Source organism: Topomyia yanbarensis, chromosome 3 (genome assembly GCF_030247195.1).
Source record: "Topomyia yanbarensis strain Yona2022 chromosome 3, ASM3024719v1, whole genome shotgun sequence".
Lineage (NCBI taxonomy): Eukaryota > Metazoa > Arthropoda > Insecta > Diptera > Culicidae > Topomyia > Topomyia yanbarensis.
The window spans coordinates 294,853,744-294,878,474 of NC_080672.1; the positions used below are offsets into that span (position 1 = coordinate 294,853,744).

At 38.5% G+C, this 24,731-nt stretch overlaps 2 protein-coding genes across 5 annotated transcripts in view; one reads left to right on the plus strand and one right to left on the minus strand.

Annotated features, from left to right (window-relative positions):
- LOC131691026 (neuronal synaptobrevin-like) overlaps positions 1-16,740 on the minus strand; it is a 54,424-nt gene extending 37,684 nt beyond the window's left edge. For 2 of the 4 annotated variants that reach the window (XR_009305674.1, XM_058977164.1), the window contains exons 1-2: positions 16,491-16,721; positions 16,013-16,135 (exon numbers count right to left, since the gene is read on the minus strand). Coding sequence is in view for 3 of the 4 variants with exons in the window: in XM_058977164.1 (XP_058833147.1) it covers positions 16,013-16,014 (2 nt within the window). In the remaining variant the exon portion in view is untranslated. Of the gene's footprint in view, positions 1-16,012; positions 16,136-16,490 lie in introns of all 4 variants that reach the window. The other 2 variants (XM_058977162.1, XM_058977161.1) reach the window with 2 other exon arrangements.
- Positions 1-24,731, plus strand: part of LOC131691014 (cohesin subunit SA-1) — a 174,999-nt gene that overhangs the window by 78,369 nt on the left and 71,899 nt on the right. The window lies entirely within an intron of this gene.

Consider the following 24,731-nt stretch of genomic DNA (forward strand, 5'->3'; position numbering starts at 1 on the left):
ACACGCTTCGTCACGCCTTTGCCCGGAGTGTGTGGACGTGCAAGAGACACCGGAACACGTGGTCTTCGAATGCCCCAGGTTCGGAGAAGTCCGAAGGGGTATGCCTGATATAACAGTGGACAATATCGTCGAAGAGATGTGCCGCGACGAGCATATCTGGGACGCTGTCAACAGAGTTGTCGTGAATCTCGATCTGAGTGATTACGAGTATACTCTCCGAACTGCAGAGGAAGTGGTGTAGGGCGTCATTGGCTAAAACGCCGCCGTCGAACAAATCGGTTCGGGAGAAATTCCGCCGCCGGGAAACTATCCGACGGTGTGGACTAGGTCCACCGCCGGGGACCACTTGAGTAGTACGCGATGTAGCGCCGGATTCGGCTTGTCGGGGCGCCAGCGAACAGGACGTCAGGCTTTACCGGAATTGCCGGACCGACCTCGACACCTACCGGGTAGCTCGTGAGTAGGCTAAATCAACCGCCGGGGATTAGACCGAGTAGACCGCGTCGAATAACTAGAAGTGGGTCGTTGGGGCGCCAATGAACCGGAAGCTACGCACCACCCGGAATCGCTGGATGGACCTCAGCACCTACTGGCTGGCCCGTTGAGTAAGGTATGTCCACCGTCGGCTACTAGACCGAGCAGACGAAGTGGGGAGCTGAATGGCTCACAGAAACGTACATCGGTATCGGGAGCAATCTACCGCCGGGGAATTCACAGTAGGTAGATTCGCCGCCGTGGACTACCCAACAGAATCGGGACAAAAAGGGGAGCTAATTGGCTCACGAAACAAACACCGGTAACGAAAGAAATTCCGTTGTCGGGAAACTCTCAGTCGGAGTAGGATAAAATCTGAGTTGATCTCGACAAAGCTGGAAGCTAAATGGCTCAAAGAAGCGGGTATTGGTGTCGGGGAAAATTCCTGCGTCGGGGAACTGTCGGTCGGAGTAGGGTGAGTTCATCGTTGGGCACTATCCAAGTAGATCGTGATAAGGCCGGGAGCTGTATGACTCACGGAAACATGAGCTAAAGGGCTCTAGGAATCAGCATCTAACCAGCTGCCGGTAACGAGGGCTAAAGGCGACGTAATAGATGGAGACAAGAAGTAAGAGAAGAATCAAGAGTTAAATCAAGGTTCATAGGTCGAGCCATTCCATGAACCAAGTGAGGTTCCGAGATAGAGCAGAAGAAAAAGATGCGACGACAGCACAACGATCCCCCCCCACGAAGTAATACCTTGACGTAGTTCCGTGGGGAAGAAGGGCGTGAAAAGTAAGGTGTGCGCTGAAGCACATGAGGTGTGCGCTGAAGCACATGAGGTGTGCGCTGAAGCACCTGGGTGTTATGGTCGACGGTCAGTTAAATTACAATAACCATGTCGACTATGCATGCGAGAAGGCAGCTAACGACAACCAACGAAGTGACAAGGATAATCTTGAATATCGAAGGATCAAGATGTAGCAAGAGACGTCTTCTGGCGAGTATCTCATCCTCAATGCTAGGGTATGGTGTTCTGGCCTAGGCTGTTGCGCTGAACTCAAAGCGAAACCGGGGTGGTTAACTTCCATTTGTTATCCGGGCAGGGCTGCTTCCGGAAGTACCTACTTCGGTTTGAAGTGCTTTGTCACTCCTTTGCCCAGAGTGTGTCAATATGCAAGAGACACCAGCAATGCTGAAAAGGATATCGTGAAGTGGAAGTCTCCTCCGGAGTAGATTAGATCCACCGTCGGGGACCAGTTGAGTAGTACGCGAAGTAGCACTTGGTTTGGGTCGTCGGGGCGCCAGCGAACCAGACACCAGGCACCCTACCGGTTGACCGGGGAGGAAACTGAAAAGCAGCAGGAGAGTCGGTTTCGGGAGAAGTTTCGGCGTCGGGGAACTCTCCGTCTGTATAATTTAAGTCCATCGTCGTGTAGGTGAGTGGTGTGAAACGAAATACTGGTATCGAATCTTCGAGCGCCAGGGTAGGTGAAGTTATGCTCCACCTGGAATCGCCGGACCAACCTCGGCAGTCCATCAGTTTGCCCGCGGAAGATGGAATAGCCAGGATAAAAACTGACATCGTGCTGCAAGGACGAATGTGCTGGAGTAGTAACAGGGCCCTGCGAATAGCGTTGGCGACCCCAATTAATGGTGGCATCCGCTAGAGCAGTGGTTTTCAACAGTGGGTGAATTCACGCCAGGGGTGAATTAGACTAATGTAGGGGGTGAATTATGCGGGGTAAATTTTAACTTGTTATTTTTTCATTCTTGTAGGAAACCTGTAAATATTGGTTCAGTGAGTCAAGAATAAAAATGCTGCCTGAGAGAGTACAGGAACAGAGTTCAAGTTGAAATACTATGGCGTTCATTCAATTGAAAATATTTTTTTTCTTTTCTGATAGGGTAATTAGGAATTTTCACCAAAAGGATACATGATAAGGATCAATATTCGGAAATGGAACGAAAAAGGTTGAAAACCACTGCGCTAGAGACTAGCACAAACTGAGCTGAGAGCTAAATGGACGCCAGGGACTATCCGAGTAGAAAGCCGTAAGCTAAATGGTTTAAGGAAACCGGAGCCATCTAGCTCATGGAGACAGGAGCTAGATGGTTCATTGAAACGAGAGCTAAATGGCTCGCAAAAACGGAAGAATATCCCAGAGGAGTTTGTGGCGAAATGGTTCAAGTACGCAGAGAATCTAAACGGCATAATAGATGGAACGTATAATGCAAAGCAAGATGGAAGTCGGGAGGTAAATTGCTCAAAGATCATTTCATAACTCAAGCGACGCTCTGACTTATCTGCGGAAAATTCGCGAACAAAAGAATAAGCTCCGATAAAAGCACAGCAATGCTAATAAGAAACCTAGCAATAAGGACAATAATTCCACGACCGTAGCCCGTAAATACAAAAGCAAATCAAAACAATCAACCGTGATTGTAAAGACACTGCGATATTAGTAGTGCTCTCCGGCAACGCTGGTCAACGGTCACGTAAAAGAGTCACGGCACACATAAGTCAGTTGCAAGCTCAGGATTTAATGGACGTAGATTTTTTTTGAAGTTTGATTATTTGACTTTTTCTATGATTTTGATATAACTAGTCAATACCTGTTTACTAAGACAGTTGTAACGTCGAAGCAAACCAAAAATGAACAAGTAAAATGGCGTAAAATGAAAAAAGTGAAAAAAAAATATTCTGGTTAACTGACTGGATTCGAAACTAGCACCTGTGGCGACTTTGGCGCTTACATATTGCCCTACGCTTCAGTACAGCGATGGTTACAGAACAGCCGTTCTGTGTAGGAGAGGTAGTGCGGGTATTAAAATCTCTTAGATGATTAGATCGAATGTCTACCCCTAAGTGGTAATGTTTTGCAGGCAATCCCCGCTATTCTTCCACTCAAACGTTTTTGATCCCACTTTCACAAACTAACTAGGGTTACTGTGCCCTAATTCATCTGAGCACCTCTATTCATCCCACCCATTTGAACACATTAGTTAGAGCAGTGTCTGCTATCTCTATTCAACGCATTAGCTCAAATGGTAGGATGAATAAAGGTGCATTGTGCTCGACTTTTCGCTTCGCTCTAGCGCGAGTATTATACATTTTCCAAGCTAGATTTTTTATTGATCTGCTTCTTAAGAACGAAGCAAAGATGTTGATACCTATTTAAGCGCAATTCAATCAGTTTAAGCCGAATTATCAGCGAAATAGTGTGATTCCGTGACTAATGAGATGAATAAGGGCACGTCTACCCTAGTTCTCAAATTATTTCTGTGCTGTAACATAGGATAATTCGTTAACGACGAAGTCGTGAAGGATGCTAAGTTCGAATCCAGTCACGGTTTTCAGTTTTCGTTATTCCACTTGTCATTTTTCGAATATTTTATTAAAATTTTGTGCACAAAAAATAAACCGTTTCAAACAAATTAATTTAAAAAATCTGCTCAACATCTAATATGCATACTTTTGATATGTGTTATAAATAAGCATTATTTTGTGATAATGTGCTGTTTAAAGTTATAGGATTTTTTTATTTCTGCAATATGAGCTGTTGAGATATAATTCAATGCGAAACAAAAGTTACGTGCGTCGTATACAATGTGGAAACTGTTTCTGCAAAACTTGTTGCCGCTGTTCAGTGAGTTAATAGATGTTTTATCTGCTGAGCTAACCATCCTAACTTGGCGGTTTTTTCGCGACGTACGTAGGTATTCGCGTAATTCCCTTAGTGACACAGATCCAGTAAATCGATAACGCATCTATTTGCGTAGGCGTATTCATATGCACTATTGAAGCTGTAACGCGTCAACAACTGCTCTCATTCAATATGTGAAACAACGTAATTTGCATCTGAACGTAATAAAGGCAAGCGCATGCAGTTGAACGATATGCGGGATAAAATAGTTTAAAGTAAATTAGAATACTGTTTACTAACGGTTAAAGGGAACTCTCGGTTACACTGTCGAACGTAGGGTGAACGGATGGACACTTACTCAGCGGCGGGTTCAGCGCTCGTCTTTTTGTTATGAAACGAAATCAGTGTTGGGTGTGTACGATAAAAAGGACAGAGCAATGAGGCAAAAGTAATGAAGAAAGTTTATAGATTAGAGTCTGTTCTGTGTGGCAATGTTGTTCGCGTTTGCTGAGGCTGTTTTGTTATATATAGATGCTAGGTTGACGTAGGTCAAGATGAATAGTGTGTAGGGTTCAGCATTTGTGGAGCTTTTGCGCAGGGTGACTAATTTTTAAGGAATGATTTCATTCATTGATGAGCGAAAATATAATCGTAGGGTGATTCTCTTATCTTAATCTGACGCAGGGCATCAGACTTTTACATTGTTTACACGACCTACAATTGGTGAATTTTGCATAAAATTAGATCAGTATGTGTGCATTGTCGCGAATAAATAAAACAATAATACCAATGTGTAATGATGATCCCCTTCAACAGAAGACAAAAGTTAAGCCCGTAAGCTATTAAGCCTGTTCTAATGATCCTGCCACTTCTAGTTTTCCGATCTGTATACTTCACATCCTGGCTCTCACTTGAGTACTAGGGCACTAAATTTTCATAACTTTCCCTACCCAGTAACTTCTAGCTAATTGAATGTCGTTAAACTGTAAAAATGTAATGAGTGATCTCGGGAGATGCGACACATTTCTACAAAACAATCCTGCATTAAAGTAAACCATACAATATTTGAAGAAATAATTTGTATCATTTGCGACAAGTACGTAAAATACACTGAAATGATTTTTATCATGTAAAAATATTTATCTAATTTCAACAAACATTTTTAAAAAAGGTCAATTCGGATGAGATGCCGCACCGTAGTCTCAAACTGAAAAATGGTGAAGAAAACTATTTTAGCTGTTGTTGATGTTTTCGCGATTATGTGTCTTCAGCTAAGTTTCATGAAGTTTTATTACGTCTATAAATCGGCTAACACCTTAACTTTTAATAGGGGGTACTTCCATTTCTAGAAACATTTTTTTTGTTCAACTTTATAAAAATAATTTTCTTTCGTAACCTTGTGTAATGGATAAGTTGGATTAACTTTAATAAGAATACTATTTATCTCTATGGTTGTAAGAGCGATATATCTATGTGTTAGTAGGGATTTATTAAAAACAGTTTTGATGGTTTCTCCGTACAAATAATCACTTAGGTTTATTCATGAAAGCTTCATTTTGAAAAAAAAAAGCATTAATTCGTCGAATTTTTTGCTTTCAACCCAAAATTTCCATTAATTAAAAAATTAATGCGTTCACGAAAGTTAGTGCCTGAAACTATAAAGAATAAACCGAAGAAACCAACACTTAGATACAAATCCTCCGTTTTGAATATACAGGTCCGACTAGATTATCCGGGGATTCGATTTACCGGGAAAAATTATTGGATTAACCGGGTGTTTCGAAAAAAAAAATGTCTGATTATAGTGCTAATGTTAAACTTGGACCATCACCGAGCGTAAGATGCAAGTTAAACTTGTCGCAAAACCAGTTAGTTAATTATTTTCAAAGTATAAGTGTAGCTGCTGAGTAATCGTGCCGTCTGATGAGACTACGCCACATCACTTTTATTTGCGTGCTATCTGACATCGCTTCGAACCGTCGCACCTAAAGTAGTTCAAACACCTGAGTTTGAGTAAGCCATCAAACAAGTGGATTACATCTAGTGGAACTTATCGGAAGATCTCGAAACATGTCAGACGTTGCGAAACTTGTCATAAGCTCTCGAAACTTGTTACATGTTTTTGGAAAATATATACACTGCTCATTAGGGTGGGACAAAGATTAGATTCCTACTCCGAGCAACTTTTTGGGTTACATTTGGGTCCTAAAACAATCGTGCAAATTCTTAGCTACATGGAAATTCGCATGGGAAAATTGATTTTCACAAAATAATTCCTTCAGGAGTCTCCCATTACCTCCTAAAAATAAATCGATATGTGGTTTTAGTAGGAAATTGACCAGTGAAACAATGTCTCGAAGATCGCGAAACAATCTGACGCTTGTGGAAAAAGTTATTAAGTAGAAACCGATTAATGGTCTTACGATTAATAAAAGACGAGTGGGTAATGTCTAGGACATAACCGGAGTGTCGTGACTACTCGTTGACTTGAAATTCAAATCGAATGATACTTAATGAAATATGTGGGAATGTTTCAAGTTATTCTTTACAATAATTTTGGTGGTTCTGAAAAGAACCTTTGTTGTTGGCGTCTGCGTTAATAGGGGAAATGAATGAAATTCATGAAATGAATAAATTTCATATTTTCTTGCTTTGAAATATCAATGATAAAATCTCTCGAAACAACCATCAGAATCTTTTTCCTAGCGTACAAAAATGAATCACGCTTAGCGAAAAACTAGGGGCGGGTAATGTCCGGTACATAATCGCGATGATCATATTCTTAAAATTTTGCTTGTATCTCTTGGGCTCAGCGAAATTTTCCTGGGGATCCCGTTCGTTAATCTATTCAGTAAAACAATTTTATTACCGAGTTCTTCGCATTGAATACAGGTCAATAATTTCATATGATTTCAACAAGCAGACAATGTACTTGTATGACAGGTGGGAGTGTTTTGAAGTGGTTTTTGTGGACCACGGGGTTGGCAGCAGAGGGTTGTTTGGAAGAGATGACAGTTTTTATATGATAACTAAAATATAAAATTGTTCTATAAATTGCAATGTTATTACCGTGTTAACCTGAAAATTTGTAATGTCATTCATATAGGAACAATCATTGAAATTATGTCAATTTATGCTTTGCAAGATTTGAAATAACTTCGAAGTGTGGTCACGACACCCCTGTTGTCATATACATTACCAATCCATCTTTTGCATTATGCATTCGTCCTAATAAGGACGATTTGTAGATAACTATGGTGATACAAGACAAGAATCTTTTGAAACGATTCAAACCTTGTCCACGATTTGTTTCTACTACGTACATACATATGAACATTCCCCTTTCGCAGCTCACACCGAATGAGTACGCTTTGCATCAAGGCGTTCCTATTTATTAACTTTTCGTTGCAGATGGAAGGCCATCCTTTTGTGCGATAAATGAAAATATTTTCATCATTCGTTTTGGTGTAGCTTTCGCTTAGTGGCAGAGTTGCCACATTCACTGATTTTCTTGGAAGGAATTGCAAAAATCTTCGGGTTTGTAGATTAATTTGAAAAAGAATTTTCTTTTGTAATTATTTTTAATTATACAAATTAATAAAAGGAACTCCTTAAAAAAATCTTTTTCCACTATATATATATTTCCTAAGGACGGTTTGTATATAACTATGACACAAATCCATCTACAAATAACAGCGCTAACGGAAAATAAGCACCACTAATTCTTTACAAGTATTTTGTTAATCCTGAAAAGGACTGTTGGCAACATTAGAGACGCGTGAACTTATTTATCTTCTTCGGGCAGCTTTCTTGGCAGGTTTGGCGGCCTTCTTTGGCTTTGGGGTCTTCGGCTTGTTCGCTGCAGTCTTCGATGTTTTGGTGGCATTTTTGGTGGCAGTTGCTACTGCCTTTTCAGTGACTGCGTTTCTTAGCCTTTGGCCTATTGGCCTTCTCACCGCCACCACCTCCACAAACGTTTTTCTTCATCTCTCCGGTGGTAGCCGATATCATTGGTCGTCCGATGCAGCTCCTCACGACCACACACGTCTGTTATGCACTGCGTCTTACACACGTCTGGCTTTGAGAAAAGCTGCGACACCCCTCCCAAGCAACCAGAAGTTCGGACAATACTTAAAAAGCACACTTTAAAGTTCACATAAAATTCTTAGCGAACTTTCCAGCTGCTTAAGCTTTAATGGAACTTGAAAGCTGCTTAAGCCGTTATTAGAACACAAAACGTATTGCAAAATTATTTAAAACGAGAAGCTTGTGCAGCTCTCTTATGCGAACTTTTGGTTGCCTGGGCTATTTATAGGTTTTATCATTAATGTTGATTCTCATTTAAAGTAGTTTTTGAACTATTTAAACAAATTGTTAAAAATATATAGCAAACAACGTATCGAACGTTTTCCTTCCGATTTATGAAACAAGATTGGCAATCCGTTTAGTAGAAAAAAGTTATTAAGGTTCAAAATGTACGTAACGCTTTCGCTAATATGCACTACTATCGCTTTCTCGCTCGTTCTCGTGGCGTGCATGAGCCTTTCCTTTCCGTCCGGCTTCTAATGGCATAACCAAAACTAATATGCCGGCTTTCCCCCACCAACTGCTCTCGTCAAGCAACCCAATACGAATAATCATAGGAACAAACATGTAGTGGACCTATATATAAACTTTTCATTATTTTATTGTTCGGTTGGTGCACCATATTGACGGCTCTGTGCGGGATGGGCTGAAAATTTTCACTTTTCCGAGTCGTTTTCAAAAGATTTTTCAAAACACTATTTTTCCGTTGATAATGAATGTCCTACATATGTAACGAATGCTTCAGTTCTCAACCTCCAGCAGCTTAGCGCCACTCTCCGAGAAGAGGCTGCTGAGGCTTTGTAATGGCCCGGCTGAGGCTCTTTATCTAGGACAGGTTAATTAGGAAGCTCAAACACCCAATCGCATTCGGACCTTCCGAAGAACCCGATCAAAATCTCTCATTTTCTACAATTTACCGAAAATCTAGCCCAAAAGAACTGAGATGCGAACGTATATTTTAAATCCATTAGAACTCTACGTACTAACGAAACGCGACCTAACAATAATCACAATAAACCGTCTTTATAATTATTGATTCGGGTTTGTCAGTGACTTAAATCGACACCTACGCCTACACCCGATCATCGTATCGGCACTCGAACGTGCGACCAGCGCCCTACTTCTTACAACTTGTGCTTATTTTTATCTGGTTGTACCTGATATTACGATAGCTAGGTCGATGACGGTGCGTACTGGTCGAATACACGTACCGACACCCTGATGATGCAGTTCCTGCGCTTGATTCGTATCGAGAATGTGGTTTCGAGATCACAGATGGCGATAACGTCAGTCAATTCTTCGCAGAGCTGTTGGGCAGATTAGAAAGGAGCCTCCACGTGACTCCGTTACTCGAGAAGAAATGCTTGCATCACTGACGCCATCTACATATGGCGGTGGTTTAGGCCATTCATCGCGGGAGTTCGCCACACGTATTACCGGCGTTGGGGAGATTGGTAGATGAGTATGTTGCGTCTGCGCGGGAATGTACTTTCTCCGTGGAGTGGGGTGGAAAAACTCTGCGACGTCGCAAGGGAAGTGTGGCTCTCAACGGATGTCCGCGTGACAGGGCGGTCAGTCGTGACCGACGAATGATCCGAAACCAAAAGAGACCAACGGTTAACAGTGTGTTAATCATGCCAATACCGAATCGTTAGCAATGATCGAAATTTAATCATGAGGTTTGCCTTACCGGTATCTAACTGATTAGAGGTACACTTTCTTCACCCCTTGTTTTTACAAATTTCATCTACGCAAGACCTAGAACTGTCTTTTTGTTAGCTAATGCAAATACAATTTTTTTATGAACTTACATTTTTTTGATTAACAAAACTTCACAATGGCTACTACCAAACAATTAAACGTAACTTTCGCTTCGGACTTCTAGGTGCTAGAACGGTTTATCTGACAATGGTTAGATGTTCTTTTATTCTTTACGACGCCCGAGAACTGCACCACAGATCAATTTTCTGTCGAACGCAATTGATTTCGCATCTCTTTCCATCTTAGACTTTCCCTAAGTGGCTCAGTTCCACACGTAGCCTTTCAATGTCGAAGGCGACCTTGAGAGGTAACTTTTCCATCTCCTAACACGATCGGGATTGTGATCGTTTCCTCAAAAAAATCTAAATGAGATCGAGCGGAACTCAAAGCTCATTTTATAAGTATCGGCTCTCAGCAATCTCGGTTACGGGACGGTGACGTATTTCACTGTCGGTTAAAAGCTACAGCACTCGTGCTATCATTTGTAGGGATGTTTAAATTCTTACACATATTCCAAAGTTTAATACAACATTGGTACAAATAATTTCGACAAAATGCCGAAGAAATTGATTAAATCCATTCAGTACAACAAAAGAAATAAGCGTTCAAAATCTTACATCATTTTTCTTCCGAAATTTTGAAAAGGGCCCCTATATTGAAAGTTAAGTCGTTAGTCACGACAAAATATTAATTTTTTCTAGCATCACTGCTGTTGGCATTCGAATCATATGCAATTTTCTTTGACATTCTCTAATTGAGTCCAAATCAACGATCTGGCTTGTTTGGTCACTTCACAATAGTGATTAGGAATAAAATGAGATTTGTTTGTCCACAATGAGAGAAAGTTTAAAATTTTGTATATAATTTGACCGTCAGCAGCAGTGATGCTATGAAAATAGAATTTTTTATCAATCGTCAAAGAATCAATCAGTTTCTGCTTAATAACTTTTTCCGCAAGTGTCAGATCGCTTCGCGGTCTTCGAGATATTGTTTCACTGTTAAATTTCCTACTAAAACCACATATCGATTTATTTTTAGGGGGTAATGGGAAACTCCTGGAGGAATTGTTTTGTGAAAATCAATTTTCCCATGCAAATTCTCATGTAAACTTTAAACCATGGGCGCAAAAGTATAGTACCCAAAAAGTTGCTCGGAGCAAAATTTTATTTTTTTCATATAACCGTGTCCCACTCTACTGCTCATGATCGCATATTTGTCCCGTTTTCTTATGGATTTACTATCTTTATGGGACTGATTCGCGATTTTAGGCAGTATAGTTCTCGGAACTTTTCAGAAAACCTTAAAACTTTCCAAAATTGATCATAATTTATCAGGAATCAACTTTTGTGATGCTTCACCCTGAAGACTTAAACTTATTAGGATTTGATCGAAATGAACCTAACCTCCATTTCGTTGTTGCTCATCGCAAGCTCTAAATTTCTTAGTCTCAAGAGTAAAGATTTCTGCTACTTTCATAGTTTTATACAAGTTTCCGTTAATCGGTTGGTATAAACGTTGTATAGAAAAAATCGCATCCGGGTCGCATGCAGTTTTCTTTGGGGCCATACATAAAATATGTAACGCTTTTAGGGTGGGGGACTGGGGCATATTTCGCCATATGGCGGAGGGGGATTAAGCTAGAACCTTACGTAACATGATTTTTTTTACAGAATTTGTTACGTAATAGGAAAGGGGGGATAGAGAAATTTGTGACTTTTCGTTACATGGGGGGCGCAATTTTTGTCAATTTTTTGCGTTACGTAATTTATTAATGGATTTTTTCTCATAGGCCAATCAAAGATAAACGCGTGGAATATTCATTGAATTTTACTGCAAGCAAAGTTCTACAAAATTCTCAAACATTTCAGAAAGAACTGAAACAGTTCTCTGGCTTGAAAATTCATAGAAAATTTAAGAATGCCTGAAAAAAAAAACTAAACTAAAATTCACCGTGAGACAGCTTCGAGATGTGTAAGGATTTTTAGGCGTTTAACTTTGTTTTCGACATCGCACAGGGGGAAAAATGTTCCCAAAACGCAACTTTGTTTCGAAAGGCTGGAAAAAGTTTACCAAAAAAAAGGTGTTTTTATGTAACAAAGTTTGAAAAATTGATCGCTGGTATTAACACCGACCGTACGGTACGCACGGTGTGTTTGGTAGAACAAATTTTTTCGAAAAAATCGGCATCGCTAAAACTTCAGCATGTGACAGAATGGGCTTTTACCTTTCATTTGAAAGTAAAATTAAAATATTCTGTCGGGGGCTCCAGAACAACTTTTTATTTTAAAGTTTTTTTGTGTGAAAACTTGGGTTTTTCAATGAAACTGGTTCACATTTTGCCCCTAGGTAGTACTTTAGACATTCAAATATTACCAAAAGTGAGAATCTGATGGAAAATTTCATTGTGTACAACTTTGTAGAAAACTACATTGCGATCTAAAATCGCCAGAGAAAGCTATTAAATTTTTATCAAAGTTTCTAGATTCGCACGGGGCCTATTGGTTAAGAAACTTTATTCCAAAAACATTTTTATTTGTAAAAAGATGGATTGCCTTATTTTAACAGTGTGCTCAGAAGAACCTAAATGCTAGCAATGTCCCACCTTTAAGCGTAAAAAACATAATTCCAGATTCCACCGTTTTATGCGCAGCAAAGATATTTTATGCGCACAAATGACATTTAGATATAGAGAAGAGTAGATAAAATTTGAACGAAATTAAGACTTAAGACTTAAGATAAAATTTGAACGAAATTAAGACTAATTAAAAATTAAGAAATTAATTTGATTTGATTTCGATTGAGATTTCTGATTGACAGTTTCATGAAGGATAGAAAAATAATTCGATGAGATTTATGTTCAAGTTTGTTAACTTTTGGAAATCGCTGTACATTGAACAGAAATCGTAATAGTAAATGAGAAATAAAGGTTTTGTCTATTGTACGAAGATCCCGAGCAAACGTAAAGTCCATAATACCCCCATACTCATGGGGTTGGGCATGGGTGTTTGAAATGGGTTCAGGCCACGAAAACACCATCGTCATGGTCCGGTATATCCCATAGAAAAACCATACGTTGGTATATTTATGGGTTATTGAGACCATTTTATGGGGTTTTAATGGTTGTGAAAGTGGGCACGGACCATGTTCATGGTATTTTCAAGGGGCTGTGTGGTGTTTGAACCCATGAGTATTTGCTCGGGATAGCGATCTCAACATTAAAGTAGATACAGAAAGTATCACCTTTACCCGACAAATGTCTTCAGATTCTGAACTGAACTGGCAACTCTGTCTTCTTGATATGTTGTCTTTGCTCTTATCCCATATTATGAGGGAAATCTTCAATACTTGTATTACTTTGTGAATTTACTGAATGTATGGTCCAGCCTGATATTTTCTTGTTCGTTTTCTGTTGTGATCCATGTACAACGAGTAACGACTCCGGAATTTCTTCTTAAAGGAAATTATCGTTTTGTTCTTTTTTCTAAGATTATGTGAAGTGTGCTCGATTTGGAAATAAAATTTCAGGACAAGCAAAAATCTGCATCTATAAATTCTGATAAAATGAATCTACCCCAAAAGATAACAAACATGGATCCAAAACTCAAAGAGTTTTTTTTTCTTTTTCAATCATCTTTCTTTTAATGTTGATAAAGACAAACAGGATTCTCAACTCAAAATTGCAATAAAATCCGTCGTTTATTACAATGACTCGAACTGTCTACTTTAGTTAATTCAAATATAAAGCTTTGAATTTAAGCCAATTGTATTTTACCAGGCAGGATAGGATCAGAAAGAAGGGTCATTCTAGTTTATATTAGCTATCCCCTAGAGCGAGAAAAGCAATGAAAAAGGTATGATAAATTCCGTTACTACATTAATCAACATCTTGAAAAGGTATAAGATTATCGAATAAATTTGGTCAACAGCTTTCCTCACCTCCTTGTTCATAAAGTGTCATTTTCGCCCAAGACCCGGAGAGATCTGAAAATCTATTTTTTCTGCTAAGAATGGGACTTTGTATACATTGAAATTTATCTGGGGCCCTATTCTCACAGTCACGTCACGTAGTGACTAGAGCAAAATTTTCTTCTAGTCACTGGGTGACGTGACTGTGAGAATAGGGCCCCTGAATTTACTGTTCATTTAAACCCAACATTTTTTGTAAGTCCTTGTAATCGACTTCTTCATCCATAGGCCCCGCGCACATCTAAAAACTGATAAAGTTTTAATAACTTTCTCGGGTGATTTTATATCGATTTATAGCATTCTACGAAGTTGTTCATCAGATTCTCACTTTTAGTATCTTTTGAATGTCTCTAGTACCAATTAGAAGCAAAAATGCGAATAATTTTATTAAAAAACTTAAGTTTTCAATCAAAAAACTTTAAAATAAAAAGTTGTTCTAGGCCCCCCACCAGAATATTTTAATTTTACTTTCAAATGAAAGGGAAAAGTCCATTCTTTCATATCCCGAAGTTTTACAGATGCCGAATTTTTTTGAATAAAGTTGTTCGACAAAGACACCGTGGTACGCTTTCATGCTAGTTTTGCCCCAATTTCCCTTTTTTGTTTGAGATTATATTCAAGACTGGACATATAACTCGATATAAAGCTGAATGCAACCGACCAAAGTTTGTACTTCTTATGTAAAAAAGTCCAAAGAATCGGTTGAAGATATTTATATCACGGTACGGTACGTGTGTGCCCATTTTACCCTAATGCTTCGCACACCTTTTGAAGTTAATCCTGGCTCTATATTTCGGTAAAAAAATAAATGCGGTTGATCAAAAATGCTAATTCTTATGTATAAAAGTCCGGGGATTTTATTGAAGTAAGAATGACCGCACGAAACGTCTCAATATCTCCCGTAGTAAACGTGTGAAGTTATACAGACTCAATATTTCAAGAGTGGCTGTCAGCAGCTGATCAAAGAATTTTTTTCTTATGTAAAATAATCCAGGGAATTGAACATACTTAGAATGACCGCACGAAACGTGTGTACCCATTTTACACCAAATTCTTCCCATAATACGCCTCCTGGGTTGCTCAGTCGGATGTTACCTGTAACATTCAGGGCTCCAATAGGTCAGCTTTTTCTTCGATAAAAAAGTCAATCGTGTTGGTCTAATGATCGTAACGATATGTATTTTTCCGGGCTTTGAATAGTGAACCTAGTCTATCTGTCGGGCTGTTGTTTATTACCGAAGGCAAACCAAACCAAAGAACAAAACACCTGGTGTTTGCATAACACGTATTGGGAAACATTTTTGCGTATGTACTGTTACAATAATTGCAACAGTGACTTAGATAGTACATCTTTTTATTGTAGGGAAGAGCATGGATTTAGTAATACTTGTGATCAAGTTTATTTCTACAGGCTCATTCCCAGTAAAGTTCAGCCGGGAAATGAGCTGGAATACTGGCTGGTTCTAATTCGTATTCCGGCTCCTGTGACACAACCAATTCTAGTTAAAATCGGGTCACTGGATCCGGAATACTTATTAGAATGAGCTAGAATTTCGGCTCATTTCCGGTTGAACTTTACTACGTTTGTTTACCTTACGAACTGTTATCGCACATGAGACAATGTTTCCAATCGACTATGACGTTTGTTTCGGCACAACACGTGAGCGCAGAAGAGCATAAGGTTTTTCCCGTGTATGAATGTATGTACGTATGTATTGTGTATCGCGTGTTGTTTCGTAGCACCAATACTCCGGAAAACTAGCCGTGGAAAATGATATAACGAGTCCAATGACGGAAAAATAGTGTGGTTGGGTAATGAAAGAGAGCGGCGAAGTGAAAAATGTGGGAGTAGCAACGATTAGGGGAAATTATGTACTTGTGTGTTATGTTAACGAACGAGATGTATTTTTATGAAAATTCTATCCGGAATCGGTACTTGTGACATTTCTAGCTTTCATGTTCTGTTGAATCTTTGGTCGAGCGAATGAATGAATTTTTTGTGTATGCTAAACAAAGCAGCGCAAAAGCAGTGCATGGGAACTCTATGGAATGATAAGAACTTGTTTTTCTTGACTTACATTTCGCTGTATGGGTAACTAGAGCAGACGTGTGAAAATCCAAAATCCTTTCACCTCCTCCTAGTTTTTTTTTATTTCTGCTGCTGCTTTTACCACCGCAGTAGAATAATCCTGTTGTGATGGCTGAAAATTCAATTTTGCACTTTATCAATACTTAGTTGATTTATTTTACACACTACGGAGGGTTTTCACTTAGATTACTTCTCGTATTTTCTCGTCCCATTCACACTAACAGTAATCGCACTCCTACGACACCCTGGATAACACTTTCCTAATCAATGCATTCCAATCTTTTCATTTTTCACGAATTCTTTTTGTTAAAACAAATTATCTGATATTCCGTTATCATTGCTGAAATTCGACTGCTAAAACGGAAATCCATACCTAATCCTAGCAGTAAGACGAACGTTTTTGTTCGATGAAAAAATCTAATTCCGACTAATCACAGAATCGTGAAAATACCAATGTGACGGTATACCTTACTTGTTGTATTCCTTTCAGATTCAATAATGCTGCAGCAAAATTGGATATTTTCTTCTTCTATCGGTGGCTTTTCTCGTTTCTGGCTCTGTTCCGATTAGAAGGTTGAACGTGTCCGCCTACTAACTTAGTCAACGATCGTATGCGTAACAGGACACTAAGCTCCTTTTGTTGCACGGCACACTTCCAAAATTGCAGCGAAAGCTCATTCGCATTTCCAGCTACCCCCTCCCATCTTCGGTCGGTTGGAAAGTTAGTCGGACAGCATTCCACTGAAAACTGACAGATAGCCCGTCGGTTGTAGTAAATGGAGTTGCATGTGTTTTCATCGGAGGAAAACTGTTCGTTCGGTTGGGGAATGCTCTGCGCAGTTGCTGGAAAATGCACGATAACTTCAATTGGTTCGATGAAGAAGGAAGTAAAGTTGGAAGTGGTGAATGTATGTAGCTTTCGCTTCAATGGGTCAGTGGTGTGAGAAATCATTAAACATAAAAATATCGTTTTCGAACATGGTTCACAACTTAGATACAGCACTATTTTTTCATTCAGTTCATTCATCTAAAAAGGCACATTTGCGTTAGCTTGTAGGTGTCAATATCTTTGTAATACATTTTAAGTTTCCTAATACTAGAGGATTACACATTGAAATATTTCTTTTATAATAAAATTAAGAACATTTTACAGGTTTCTTAAAACTAGGGATTCATTTCGATATATAAGAGGGGGCGATATAATTTTATTAAGATAAGGAGGATCGATTGGAGCTATTTTACGAGTAGTAGTACAGTAGGGCATTTTAACGATATTATTCAATTTAGCAATCAAAACCAGAAAAAAAAAACACGGGAGAGGATGGGGGGGGGGGGGAAATTCTCCATCCCGGTATCAGATACATGATGACAGGGAGAAGAAAAATATTAACTTTCAGTTTCGAACAAACGGGAGATAAACGACATCGTTTACAGACTCGGACGGCCGTCATCAGCAGACATCATGAGCTGAGACGCCGGGTAAATAGTCCTTCTCGGACCGGCAGAGATTCATCTAGACGCTTTCGTAGTATGACTCCAATGCGGATCGGCAACACACCGAGTTGCGCGTGTGATGGTTGTGCTACAGATCCCGTGTTTGTTAACTCAGTCGACAGATATGGCCCTTGTCACCTTGAAGTCGCATTAAACAATCGATGGTATACGGCACAAGTGGAAGACAACACTTCTGAGAATGATAAAAAATAAAAGAAGCAGTTAAATCTGTATATTGATGGTTTTAGGAAGGTGTATGTGAAGGACATATAGACGGGATCGCGACTCGCCACTCGCCAATACATCCCGAACTGGTACACTAGATGATCTTCCTCTGACCCGTTGGGAATCCAATAGTTGTTATCTAGCAGAACAGTACTCGGCAGTGGCGAATCTAGGGGGAGGGTCCTGGGGTTCCGGACCTCCTCCGAAATTTTTAAATTGTTGAGAAATTTTAAAATAATTTCTATTTTAAATTCGTTCTAAACTCAAAATCAGATTTAACCACCAAAATCGATATTAATTAAATGAGATTATTACATATTACGTGTCGAACACTGAATATTTCAAAATTTGAATTTCAGACCCCCTTCGATTTTTTTTTGGATCCGCCCCGTAGCCAGCAATATCATTTGACTGCATCGCACTATTTACCACCATCCGAAGCTTATCACGGCGAATTTTCGATATTTCTGTCACGGCCGCATATCGTTCCGAGAAATCTGCCAACAACTTCAATTTTTTTGTGTTTGGCTCGGAAGACGATCACGAAGGGCCCGGTGGCGGAGCATTTGAGCCGGGGAGTCGATTTTATTTCGACATCCGTCTGACCTTGAGGCGAACCATTGTCAAGGAAAGTCATTTTTGCACGGGCTTATTGCCCAGGGCACGTTAGTAGGAAAACCAAGAAGAGGGCACGTACTATAATATCAATCTTTATCTTTTATAACGGTATTCAGGCAGCTCACAAGATGAGAAACTCTGCCACTACTGGCCAAATAACGGTTAAGGCGCACACAAAAAAGAAAAGAAATCCCACAATCTCGAAGAGGTGGAGAATGCTCAAGATAAACTTGAAAGAGAATTAACTAGCTTTGATTTACAGCGCTACACTGCACGGATTAGAAAAACCTCTACACGCTCTGTCAGTCACTGTGCAAATGATGGCATATTATAGGGTGAAGTGCCTATTTTCACCATACTAAGCAGGATACCTCACTAATTCATTAATTTCTCGGCCTACAGTCAATGAAATGCCTAAAAATTGACATCAACAGCTTTGCTTCGTTGTTAAGAACCAATATAATAACACAAATGCGCTGAAAACAGTGAAGTTTTCGTGTTTGAGCGCAACAAAAACTCGAATCGAGTGCTCCTATTGTTGCGCTACCATTTGACTCAATGCGTTGAACGAAGATGGCAGACACTGCTCTAACCAACGGCTTCAAATGGGTATGGTGACAATACAAACATGGCAAAAATGGGCTCGTCACCCTACTTACTTGTGGCATCACTAAGAGAAATTGTCTCTTTGAATTCAAAACATATAGTGAAAAATTAGAACACATGATCTTACCTAATGGAATGATCCTGTGTGTGTGTTTTTTTAGAGAACAGAAAAAAGTTTAAAAACACCCTGAGCAGGAAAAAATGTACAAGGGTTTGGGCAGTCACACGACCCACTGAAACAACTACTCTTGCCCGGAACCTGTTCCTCCCCAGCACTACCTTACGACATTACGTCGGGAAGGGATTTTTTGATGTATAGCACCCACTCCAATCCAGTTATTTAGTAGTTAGGGACCATCCATAAATGACGTAGCATTATATAAGGGAGGGGGAGTTTTGTATTTTGTGATGATGTGTGACGACAGGGAGGAAGGGGTCGTAGCTTTTTTAAAGGGGAATAGGGGTTGATCTGATGTCACGACAACCTTACCCGTCTCATCTAACTAACATCGTTCTTCATTTTTTTTAAATTTTTGCGAGGACCAGGGGGCAGGGTTTTGTCAAGCTACGTAATTACCAGGGGGTATTTAGAGGTTTGTGACGAAATGCTACGATGAGGGAGGGGGGTGTTAAAAATCACTCAAAATCAACTCATTCATGGATGATCCCTAAATTAGTCAATTTGGAGTTTGTCGCCCAAATTGTCCTCGAAGGGGAAGAGCACTATTTCTTTACCCACAACTAGCTTTCCCACTGCCACACAGAATTTGCCACGTTGTAATGTGTCGAGAAGTGATGCTGAAACCCTACTGAATGAACTAAGGGATCATCCATAAATGACGTAGCATTTTTTGAGTGATTTTTAACATCCCCTTCACCCATCGTAGCATTTCGTCACAAACCTCTAAATACCCCCTGGTAATTACGTAGCTTCACGGTAACCCCCCCCTTGACTCGCAAAAAAATTAAAAAAAAACGATGTTAGATGAAACGGGTAAGGTTGTCATGACATCAGGTGACCCCTATTCCCCTTTAAAAAAGCTATGTAGCATGACATGACTCCCTACTCTCCTATCGTCACACATCATCACAATATACTAAACTCCCCCTCCTCCATATAATGCAACGTCATTTATGGATGGTCCCTAATAGAAAATTGAAATTACCTATAAATTCCTGAATTGGTCAAGTAATGTTAAAAATAAGATTTAAATCTGAATGGAGAGATTTGATGAAATGACAGAAGATTGAAGTGGTTCTGTGAACAAAATTTTATGATAATGCTGTTTTCGATATACAAAACTGCTTGTGCGCTTTAAGTGTTTCATATTATGTACTGGGGAAAGTTTAAAGAAAAAATTAAACGCTTACGGCAGTGACGATGAAAATTTGTTTCACATTCTACTAAAGACAAAAATACGATGAAGAGTCCACATGGACAATTATAATTATATTATAAGGATTTGGAAATTAAGCTCAATTTCGAACGTCATGTTCCACATAATGCAAATGCATCACATCTCAAACTACCTATTTATCAAAATTGATAAACAATCGATTTTTAGAACGAAGCTTCTGCAAATCCACTGTAAAACATAGTCATCGACAGCTAACCAGGAGGAACCATTTAGTAGTCAGTGAAGGTAAACCCGACACTGATTTAGTCGTTAAAGAGACTGGTTAAAAACTCTGGATATCGTTTGAGAAGGAGAGGGATTCCATGAGAAACCGGCCGACCGCAAAATATGACCATCGTCGATTCGAACGAAACTTTGCAGGTGTGTTCGCTGTATGAATCTCCATGATATTCTCTGGCAATTGGAATATTTTGGTACAAGAGTAATTTTTCAAAAGGGCGTAAACGTTTCTACGTGCATGAATTTCAAATTTTTTTTGTTCGATTGCTGTATTTTATACAGCAAAACTATATGAGAACAAGTTACAGGGAATGAATACTTCTGTCCGAAAAAAATATACACTGCAAAAAATGTTGTCATTTTTCAAAAAAACAAAAAATTATGATAAAAATTTAAATTGCGAAAAAACCCATTTTTTTAAATTTTTTATATTTTGTTACCAAAAACCTCAAGAGAAAAGAAACATTTTGATTGTGATTGCATGATGGAGAAAAAATCGGTAAAAAAGTTTTTCTAACAATAACTTCTTACATGTTTTTAAATTTCATACTAATTGACATACAAAATTGTAATTCTATTACAGAATATAATTCTAAGCACCATTTAAAATCAAAATGCATTTAACAAAAATCTTCCAAAATGCGATAGTTTTCGAGATATTTGAAATTTTGTTACTTCAAAAACAATTAATTCGTGTAATTGTGCCCTTTTTAAAAGTTATTCGCGTTACCCCATCAAAAAATGTCAAAAATTTAATGTTTATCGTTTTAAAGACGTAAAAGCAACCTTTTTAGTGTATTTGGATCATGGGGAAGCTTTCAATAAAAAAGTTTTCCTAACAACAACTTTTGACATTTTTTTATAATTCTTACTATTTGCAGTCAAAAATACAATTTTCTTTTTGAATATGATTCTAAACGCCATTTTAAATCGAAATGCTCTTAACAAAAATTTTCTAAAATGTAGTAGTTCTCGAGATATTTTAACTTTTGTTTTAACAACACAATTATTTTGTTTTATTACGACCTTTTCATAAGTTAGTCGCGTTTCTCCATCAACAATAATAGGTTTTTCAAAAGGCCCGTAAACTTTCGTGCAACTTTCTCTTTGACGTCAAGGCGATATTGTAAACCATTTGAAAGTTACATGAAAGCAACCAAAATATATTTCAACCATAGGGTATGTTGATTAAACTATATAGCTGAATCATATGTTGGTTGTTTTCATGTAACTTTAAAATGTTTCACAATATCGCCTTGATGTCAAAGAGAAAGTTGCAGGAAAGTTTACGGGCCTTTTGAAAAACCTATTATTGTTGATGGAGAAACGCGACTAACTTATGAAAAGGTCGTAATAAAACAAAATAATTGTGTTGTTAAAACAAAAGTTAAAATATCTCGAGAACTACTACATTTCAGAAAATTTTTGTTTAGAGCATTTCGATTTAAAATGGCGTTTAGAATCATATTCAAAAAGAAAATTGTATTTTTGGGTTTTTTCGCAATTTAAATTTTTATCATAAATTTTTTTTTTTGCAAAATGACACAACATTTTTTTCAGTGTATATTTTTTTCAGACAGAAGTATTCATTCCCTGTAACTCGTTCTCAGATAGTTTTGCTGTATAAAATACAGTAATCGAACAAAAAAATTTGAAATTCATGCACGTAGAAACGTTTATGCCCTTTTGAAAAGTTGCTCTTGAGTCAAAATAATCTTATTACCTGTGGAAAATATTTAGTCTTGCATGACGGTGAAACGTGTAATGTTTCATTGGAATCTAAGATGGTCGGTCACGATTTTAAAGATTTTCGGACGGATCTTCGTGGAATTCCTCGAAACAATTAATGACTTTAGAAATATAAGAAACGTTGATTTGATTGACATGTCTAGTTGCCACGAAAATTTCGCTTTTCATACCACATGTACAAATTCCCTGTCAATCCAAGTATTTTTTCGGAATCTTCCACAAATTTTTCTGCGTCGATATTCCTGAAGAAGGCGTTTGAACTTTTGCACCACTGCAATACTGCGTAATTCTGATTTCTGTTTTCTCTTGACCCACTGCAATACAGCGTAATTCTGATTTCTGTTTTCTCTTGACCCTTAGCAGCATTTCTCACAGTCGATTTGGTAGCTTTCGACGAATTTACCAAATCCGCCTGCGAGTTTTTTTGGATTTTTCCCATGCGCGTGCAAAATTTTTATACGCTGTTCCTCTTGCTTCGACGCCATTTTAACTACCAAATCAAATATGGCAAAAACGAAATAGAGATATCATTTCATACACACACCCACATAATGAGGGATGTTAAAGTTTTTGAAATGCACGATTAAAAGATATACGCCAAATTTAAGCCGACTATTTTTTCATCGTTCCACCCTTTAATAGCGAGAAGCACTGCTGCTTTGAGAGTTTTATTGATCAGTATTCAATAACATTTCTTCTAAAACATTGTTTCACCAATTTGTTTGGACATTTTCTAGCGAATCTCTGAGACACAAGATTAATGCGAGTCGACAAGAAGTTTTTTAGGATGAATCAAAATTTTCCATTACTTTTATACACGTTTACATTTTACAGTTGTTTGATTTGTGTTAATTTAATTTTATGAAAAATTCCGAGAGTGGCTTTAGTCATCTAGCGCCCCTCTGGCTACGTGCATGCATCACAGCAATGTAGGGGAGAGTGGGTACGCTTGATCCCACTTTTGTTTTTTTTTTTTCAAATATTTCGTTGAAAATAAAAATTTTGATTGCAAAATCCGCTATCTTGTAGTCAATTCGAATTGTAAGAACTATGAATAATGTGTCAATCCGAATACTATGTCCTGTCAGCAATATGAACAGTTTTGAAAATCATGCCAAAACGAGGTTTTTGTGAAAACGTGTGGTAATTTGATCCCCCGCTTACTAGGGCTAAAGAAACCAAGCACACTATGACCTATAGGCACGAAAGTTCAGTTAACCACCTGTCCTGACAAATCAACTAATGATACTACCTTTTTAGATGCACGACATACTTTAACCACAGTAGAAAGTCAAGACAAGTATTTACGGTAAATCAATAACTTATATCATGATTTGTTCACGGAAAAAAACATTTTAGATCAATTAATAGAGCCCGGTAGGGGAGCTCGGGGCTAGTTGGCGGTTGGGGTAAGTTGGCAGAATCCCTTTTTCTCTGGTTCTATTAGACATATAGCGCTGCATCTTCTTGTGTAGCTCAAGTTATGTGAAACCCATTATCCAATGTGTTTTTGTTGCAAAACGATTTGTTTGGTGGAAGTTGTGGGTGATATTGTGTTTTCGAGCATACCAAGTAAATTTTATAAATTTTAAAGACTTTGCGTTATTTAGGGTGATTTTCAATCTATTTCCCGAATGATTATATTTTTCAATAGCGCGTGGAAAGAGCTTTCAGTATCCGTATAGATATTACATCTATCTACAAACAAAAGTTATTTTTTAAATAGTTTTTAATAAAATATGCAGCTGGGGTAAGTTGGCGGTGCTGCACGCGGGGCAAGTTGGCGGTACTATTTACAGTGCAAAAAAGTCATCAAAAATTTTTATTTCTGGAATTCACTCCAAAGCAAGAAAATATTTTTCTTGTGTATCTCGCCAATGTAGGAGACATTTATTCCGGCCAATTGCATGAAGAAGTTCGAAAATTTGCTTTTGAATAGAGAGTACGCGTCAAAGTCAAAATACCGGGGTATTGAAACTGAAATATAATAGCAAATGTCGGTTAATATACAGTTTTCTCGAAAAGACATTCAGATAGTTCCCAATGGACCCTTGAAGTAATTGCATCTCCATTTGATTGCTTAGTTTTTGGCCTACCATCACATACCGCCAACTTACCCCGGGGCCGGGGTAAGTTGGCTGGTTTTGCGCGTCACATATTTTTGTCTCTTAAAATGGAGACAATGCATCAAACACTTTAAAAAAAAATCAGAGATGTTGGCAACAGTCTGCTCTGTCATGCCGCGTATTTTATTTTGCAAGATCTACCTACATCAATGCGGTAAAAATTGAAAACTGAAAACACCGCCAACTAACCCTGGTCTCCCCTACTTTATGAAAATGATGCTTTTCTATTTCTATACATTTCGAAAGTGTTTGA